We start from the raw sequence: 8,320 nt of genomic DNA, 5'->3' as shown, positions 1-8,320 counted from the left end.
AGGTAGACCTAGAGGCCGCTGGATCGATGAAATGATAAAGTTCTACGGAAAAACTTGGCAACGCAACGCACAGGAACGAGAGAAGTGGAATCAGCTTGGAGATTAGCGAAGCCTTCATCCAGCAGTGAACAGATTCAGGCTGGTGATGATGATGATGACATGATACATAGACTATTATATTATTAGTCTATGCCTGCTGTTTATGGTTCGTCAAAATATTAGTCTATGACTATTGACTACGAGCAGTGTTGCCATATCTACTAAATTTTCAGTAGTCTACTGAAATTTTTGTCAGGAAAAGAAGTAATTATGATATTTGTGATGAATAAAAGTCACTTTTTACATGATTTTTTAAAAGACACTTTTAAGATTATGTCAATATGCACGCTTTCACCAAACACAATCGTTGAATTTCATACATTTTTGTCAATCTACTGATATTTTGAAGAAAAAAAAACTACTGAACTTTGAAAATTTTTGTTGGTAACACTGACTACGAGTACGGCATGGTGTTTTTTTAAACCTGTCAAGTGTCAAACGTGATTGAGGTTATGTTTTATATTTAATTTTTACCATTCTGACCATCGTTTCTCCGAATATTCCACAAAATTTAAAGTTGTAATAGATTTACTTTCACGACCTCGAAATGTTGCGACGCCAAGCACGTCTACGGAGGGAATATTTATACAGGAAAGCTGTCGAGGATAAACACAAAAATATTCAATCAAAAAAAGATAAAATAAAGCGAAGCTTAGAAGAAAATATCCCAATTCACGGTGACTTACAAAAAACTGCTCTGAAACTTCAAAAGAAAATTGAATGGGAGGATCAGGGTAAGATATTTAATATTAGTTATATGCGTACTCGAGAACCTATGCAGATTAGTGATAGAGCAAGAAAGAGTTGGCGCACCAAACTATGATACAAAAATGTTCTTCACTCTTCTTTCGTTAGTAATACTGTTACGTAAATTTTCGTTGTAAATGTATTGGCACACATATTTGTTTTTACCTACTGTTCAATGGATAGATAATCACACTGACTCCTGACCAATACACCAGTAAAATTTTGACTGGCCACGGTGGATTTGCTGCCAAGCTCTATGAGCTTGGACTTATTACCCGACCAACATCTCCATGTAGCAGAAAAACACAGGATGCAAACTACATCCTCTGGGAATGTCCTGAAATGTGTATGGAAAGACGGAAAAAAGTACGAAAAGGGCCGTCCGACCTGGTCGGTTGGAAAGCAAACGAAGATCTGGTCGAGCTTGTACGAGATGGAGGGATTGTGTCGAGTTAGGTGCCCTAAATTAGAGAGAAGCGGCCTTAGACAGTCCTTGATAGAGGCAGATGCTGGAGAAGGCTACGAACCACATAGAGTTGTAGCACATGGAAGAAGATTTAAAAATGGAATACTTTCTTAGAGGTACGAAGTGTGAAAATATTGTGTTGATGCTTAAGATGTTGATTTTATAGGTCCTGAGCTGGCAGCTGCCATCGGAGGAATAGGAGGCGGTGCCAACACATTAAATTCTCAAGATGACGAGTATCGATGGGCGGGAGTGCAGGATCCCAAAATTATGATTACCACATCTCGAGAACCGAGCGCTAGGCTTAAGATGTTTGCAAAAGAACTTAGGTGAAATTTTTTTTTGGTTGTTTAATGTCATGTGTGAATTACACATGGCGCGGCCATATTAATAGTAATATGCCACTAAATTATGGTTTACCTGCAATGGCTGAGCGGTACCGAATCACCTTATAAAGTTGTGGATGTCAGGCTCGGTGTATTTGGACCCAGAGCATGGACCTAATATGTTGAACAAGTGGCTATTATTCAATTTTTGTAAAACAAAAATCTGTTACGAAACCTCTTGTGAAGCAGCCAAGACATGCATTAGAATGTAGAGCCAATTAAAAAAAAATATATGATTACTATTACCTCCTTTGTAATATTAAATAAAATATGATAAAATAGAACGTTGTTTTACAAGTTTTCCAAATTAAGTGCTCCCAAACAAATAGTAATGTGACTGCTCAGGAAGTCTTGGGTTACAGGTTCGAATCGTGGGCGACTGTGTTATAATATAAAATAAAAGATTGCTCACTGATCGCATTATTATAACCTTGGCCATGGGCACTGCTGATGCATCTGTAATAGAAATGGACACCTTTGTGGCATCTAAATATTAATTTCAATGGTTATACATTTCATTGAATAGGTTATGTTAAAATCAATTGATTTTTGAATATTTCAAACGTAAATTGCGGTAAATCAAAACGTTAAACCAATTATTGAATGTACTTAAATGAAATGGCGCGACGAAATTTTGGACTCGCTGCCATTCGGAGAGAGAACGTCGAGCTGGAAACACGTCGATTTGTTTCGTGATGGCGACGGGCGTATTAATTCTTAAATCGTGTAAAGATGACTAAAAACGTTATCCATTTACTTTTAAAAGAAAACATGTCAATGAATATATTATTATTGTTACTGATAGAACATTAAATGGACACATGTTAGATTTATATGACAAATTATATTTCGTTTGACATGCGTCATTTGCACCCGCAATCCGCGCATCGCCTAGCCACGATCTTTTTAGACCGTGCCTCAACTGAGGTATAGTCTTAATGGTTCCACTGCATTTGTTTTTAATGAAGTTAGCGGTACAATTTTATATTGTATGTTTTATATTTCAATTGGATTGAATTTGATGTTATTATTTGAATTTCAGGCTAATATTTCCAAACTCTCAAAGGATGAACAGAGGTAAATATGAGATGAAGCAGTTAATACATGCTTGTCGAGCAAATGAGGTTACCGACTTCATCGTTGTTCATGAGCACAGGGGCATTCCTTCCAGCCTTGTGAGTTATGAATGTTTTTCTATTATTTTCAACCTACTTAGACATAATGAATGATCGAATGTAGCTATGCAGAAATGCATTATATGGTCCGGCCACACTGAACAGTGCAGAATGTAATTTAGCTGCAATGTGTCATCCACCTACGACCTACATAAATACCGTAACATTAGCCCTGAATTTGTGGAATTACATTATATGTTACATTAATCCTGTCAGTAACTGCAGAGCAATTTGGCTCTTCTCGGAAAGTAACACATGCTCTATTTTTTGGTTTATTTATATATTTTCATTGTTTTATGATGAGATTTAGGTGAAAAAAGTTTACATGTGTTTGATCATGATTGTAATATATAGTTAGTAAAATTACAAAAACATGACTGAAAAGAAAGCATTCCAATTAATGTTTGTCCTAGGTAAGCATGGAGATATTTTAAAAAACAGGGATAACTAGTGTTACCGCCTAAAGCATGGCATCCTCAGAGGATCCAATTTCATGAGGCCAGAATGATAATATGAGCAAATCGACTACGAGACAGAAATTTCTAGTCCGTAAGAAATTTTATAGTCACCCTTTTGAAACTTAGCCAACAGAGTCTAAACTAAATAGGTATTATTTAATATACATGATAATTACTTTCTCAGCCTTAATAATTTTATCAGCAGCCTTGTCATTAAAATCGTACCTACCTGCCTAGCATTACAATCATTGTCCTAAACTCGAAAGCTTTATTAAATTCATACTTAATAATGACCATAGCAGCATTTATATTAAATTCATTGCATAATGATTAAATATAAATAATTCATTCATCCCAAGCCATGTAATATGACAGTGCTCCGCAACCTTTTCTCACCCACGGCACACCAAAGGTCTTCCCAGAATTCCACGGCACACCACACTTAAAACAATTTATACACCAAAACATGGACCCCAAGCCAGGATTTTTGGCGGCCCCCCCTTCCTATCGCTAAGGTTAAAGACAGTGTGATACTCTAAAATAGCATTTTTCAAATGGTGTTCAAGGTAAAATTAATGGTATTGATTGTATGTTTAGTGATTTTTTGTATTCACTAATACATCCACTTGAATAATAATTATGGATAGTTTTCCGGTTAAGAATAATTTATTATTTGTCGAGTATTGACATACTAATAATAAATTGTATCCTACAATCGCATCTTTTAAAATATTAAAACCAGCGTAGTAAATTAGCTCCGCAGGTGACTTTTTTTACTATTAATGCAAATTTGTAATTTGTGTTTATCTCACTTATCTGGTTGACCTACCATGCCGGCCCCACCTGAGTCTGGGCCCACAGGCTAGAGCCCTGTCAGCTCCCCCTTGTGGGGGCCATGCACCAAAATTACATTGATCTATGTTTTTTATTTGATAAATGATTAAATATACAAACATAACACATGACGAAGAACTAAAAATGTACATATTTCCATGTATTTGTATTATCAATATAATAACTAATTAATGTGATAACTGAGCTTGTTTCAATGAACGTAAAAGTTTTATATCTTTTGACTTGATATTTGAAAGAGCAACCCGAAGTTCTCGGTCAAGACCCTTCAAGCAAGACTGCTAATTATTTTTAATTATAACTTGAGTTGAAAAACTTTGCTCACCTAGATATGTCATAGGAAATGGGAGCTGAACTGCGATAGCCGTGTCAGAAATCCGAGGATAGTCTTTATTAACCGAAATCCAGAAAATAGTCAATGGAACATCGGCGAAGGTCAGTTTTGGCGTCCCATCGCTCAATCCAACCAATTCCTCTCGAATTTATAGGGAAAGCGCTTCTATAGAATTTTCAGCATTGGTTGCAAAAGGGTTTCGAATCCAATCATATTGATTGTATGAAAGTAATGATGAAATTTATTTTGCAGTAAAGTTAAAAGTTTTTGAGACGGATGCAAAATTAATTGTTTGTTTTCAATGGTGGTCTGGTAGGTCCTTTGGTACATTTGTAAAGATCCTTGTCTTAACTCCTACTTTATCAGAGTAAGTCAATATACTTTCATTCTGACCTTACATTGTTTTATTAAGTTCATGCAGGTGCTCAAATATATTACCAGCCATGTACAAAAATTTGGCTATTAAGTAAGTATTGTATAATGTACAAAATTATTTGTATTTTTTTTTTGGCAATGCGCCGCGGCACACCTTGCATCGTCTCATGGCACACCGGTTGCGGAGCACTGTAATATAATAGTGTCTAGTCTTAATAACTCAAAACTGTTTTTATATTATTTAGTAAAAATATGTCTGGGGTCGATTTTACCTAGCAAAGACATTCATCAGCAGCTAGAAAGGGTCTGTTTTGAAAGATGAAATTCCGAGAAATACGCCCGGCCACAGCAGAGGGTTCTCGGCGAGAGCCAAGGTACCTGCAAGCTAGGTAGTATGCCCTGTGTGAAGCGCCTTTTTTGTAATTGTCAGGACAAAATAAATGTTGTATTATTACATTTATTACCGACTATATTTTAGCCCCTAGAATCATTCGGGTTTCGGACTCTTGAGACGTCCCCGCGAAATTTAATTTATTTATTTTTTAAATATTTCTGTTAAATGTTCATACCTATATGCTGTACTGTAACTGTGTGTAAATGTATTTCGTCGAATAAAACGCCCTGTTTTCGCCCGCAAATATGTGTTGTCAATCAAGCACGCATATCCCGGAGAGTGAAGCCAGCAGACGATAAACCTTGACCTTGTTTCATCACTTCATCACGGGGGGGGGGGGGGGGGGGGGTCCAGCGCAACCTACGCGACCCTCCCCGTCCATTCGGAGGTGATACTAGAAATGTACACTAATAATTATGATTTAAGAAACTATATTTACCTAGCTGTTTATATTTCAGGAATTGGCAACACTGGTTGCTAGGTGCAATTTGACTTCTGTATTTTGAAGATTGACATTTTTAACGGCAAAAATACTTAAAACGTTTTAACAAACAGACGCTTTTTGTTTTTTTTTTAAATTCATTTGAAAAATTTATCTCGGCCAAAAAATAGAATTAACTCGTGAAAATTTTTATACGATTATTTTTCACATCTTTCCATGTGGATTATCGTGGGAACAGTGCATGGCGATGACGCACCATCAAAAACTACGGTATATTGCTGGCTAAGCGAATTTTAGGGTAGCCGTCGTTCGCTCACAGACGAGCTGTGTATTTTTTTGCCATTTGTTTGCCAGAAGTTTTTGGTGAAATAAGGAAAAGCAACCGTCGACGTCAAATTATCCTTCATCAAGACAATGCGAGCTCTCACACATCGGCTCAAACAAGCGCCTATTTAAGCACTCAAAACATCAAATTGATGGGTCATCCGCTGTACAGCCCCGATTTGGCACCAAATGATTTCTTTTTATTCCCGACAGTCAAAGATAAATTGCGTGGTCAACGATTTTCTACACCAGAAGGTTGATGCATTCAAAAACCATGTTTTGGAGTTACCTTCTGCAAAGTGGCAAAAATGCTTTTCAGATTGATTCAAACGCATGGAGAAGTGTATAAATTATCATTTTGATTCAAATCTTGATATAAATCTGTTATACATTGGTGATATATTTTTTTAGATTGTGTGTCATCTGCCGTATGGTCCCACGGCTTTTTTCCAAATGTCTGATGTTATAATGCGCCACGATGTTCCTGAAATGGCACCCATGTCTGAGCAATACCCGCACCTATTGTTCCACAATTTCAAGACCGATTTGGGAGTGAGAACATCCAATATCCTCAAGTACTTGTTTCCAGTGCCTAAGGAAGACTCAAAACGAGTTATCACATTTGCCAACCATGATGATTATATTTGCTTTAGGCACCACACATATAAGAAGGTAAGATGTCCTTTTTTTATGTGCATATTTTTTTGCTTACAGAGTTAGGTATAATATTTGTATCAGTTGCAGATATGGCTCACTCACTTGCAGCCACAAGGCAGGGTGGGGGGGTTTACGCATATAAAAATACATAGTTATTTTATATTTCAAACAAAATTTGTCTATCGAAAAATGGAGTTAAAATCCGCATCTGTCTAAATGTAGATTTCTTAAATTGACGCAATCAATATCTTCTGTATATGTAGGTAATGCTTCCACTTTTCTTCGCCTCATCAATACACATAAAATGAGATGAAATACATGGATTTACCAATATAAAATAGGCCTTTAGCTAAATTCACATAGATTTGATGCATACACAATTTCTGACAGTTCCTAAAGCATTCGGAGCAATACAATGTTCTGCGTATTGGTATTAAATAGTATGCAGCGAATGAGGTATGAACTGATTAGTTTTTTAGTGGTTTTCCGCAGGTGAGATTTTATATTGTGTGTGCCCTAACAGAAAGTAGGCAATGTATGAATTTCGTAAGAATGTATCCATGGCTGCACCGATAAAAGCATACCTTATTGCTCCACTATTATAACAATTAATTATTTAATTATTATCTCTTCTACAATTCCACAACATGTCACATATTATGATGGTCCTCTATAGAGGATCTTGTTGATTGTTTCCACAATAAATTTTTATTTCCCCTTTAATGAGCTTCTTAATTCTTCGGCATCATTGAATATCTTTTTATGTTTTATTACACGTTTTGTCCTTTGAATAGTACGTATTCGAGATTATCTATATACTTTATCTATAGACAATAATTTAAATCTTCTCATAATTTGGTGATAATGTTGTCAAAGATAGAATAATTCTTCTACCAATTTATAAATGACAATTTCCATAATATTGTAAGAACAGCAATTTCATGTTTTATATACTTTGTTGCCAAAAATTTGGCTATTTTTTTAAATTGTTAGCGTGGAGCCCTATTCCTGCACACACTCAAAAAACCAGTAAATCCACCCTTTTATGTATGATAAGTTGACTGAATTCTTCTTACAATTACTATTAAACTTTTTAAAAGCCCAATTATTTTATAGCGTAGTTATTTGTGATAATATGTATACATAATATTATGTATGTACGTTTAACATTTTAACCTTTGTTTTAGGTTGACAGAAATATAGAGCTACAAGAAGTGGGTCCACGATTTCAGTTAAAGTTGTATGAAATCAAACTTGGTACTCTGGATGCTGTGGAGGCAGCTGACAAGGAATGGGTGCTCCGGCCTTATATGAACACTGCTGTTAAGAGACGGTTCCTCAGTCAGGAAGATGGCTGGCAATTTGAAGATGACATCAATTAAGTTCTATAAAAATTATTCTTTTAATAAAAAATATATTAATTAAATTACTCTTGTTTTTTTAACAGTTTATTTACTTTCAGAACGTTCTACAGGCCTTGGACGTATTCACTTTCAATAAATTTCTCAATGAACATACATGATTTGAATATAACCAATAGAAAAAATCTATTTTTGATAAAAATACGACACTCAGCAGGAATTGAACCTGCTTTTCTCGAGATTTTCGCCC

At 35.6% G+C, this 8,320-nt stretch overlaps 1 protein-coding gene across 1 annotated transcript; it reads left to right on the top strand.

Moving 5' to 3' along the window:
* Positions 1–545: 545 nt before the first annotated feature.
* LOC147067216 (U3 small nucleolar ribonucleoprotein IMP4) lies at positions 546–8,135 on the top strand. Its single transcript, XM_085954501.1, has 5 exons — positions 546–833; positions 1,479–1,641; positions 2,741–2,873; positions 6,464–6,724; positions 7,897–8,135. Exons 1-5 carry the CDS (start codon positions 647–649, stop codon positions 8,089–8,091), a joined length of 939 nt encoding a protein of 312 aa, XP_085810627.1. The 5' UTR covers positions 546–646; the 3' UTR covers positions 8,092–8,135.
* Positions 8,136–8,320: the final 185 nt, after the last annotated feature.

Source organism: Rhyacophila brunnea, unplaced genomic scaffold (genome assembly GCF_057557595.1).
Source record: "Rhyacophila brunnea isolate RB1 unplaced genomic scaffold, BYU_Rbru_1.0 scaffold_4, whole genome shotgun sequence".
Taxonomy (NCBI): domain Eukaryota; kingdom Metazoa; phylum Arthropoda; class Insecta; order Trichoptera; family Rhyacophilidae; genus Rhyacophila; species Rhyacophila brunnea.
The sequence above is the reverse complement of the archived record's forward strand: the minus strand, read 5'-3'. Positions and strand labels throughout refer to the sequence as shown.

Coding starts and splice junctions, on each gene's coding strand:
- LOC147067216 (XM_085954501.1), top strand. CDS start 647: ATGTTGCGACGCCAAGCACGTCTACGGAGGGAATATTTATACAGGAAA. Junction 834..1,478: donor AATTGAATGGGAGGATCAGG/GTAAGATATTTA, acceptor TTGATTTTATAG/GTCCTGAGCTGGCAGCTGCC. Junction 2,874..6,463: donor GGGGCATTCCTTCCAGCCTT/GTGAGTTATGAA, acceptor ATATTTTTTTAG/ATTGTGTGTCATCTGCCGTA.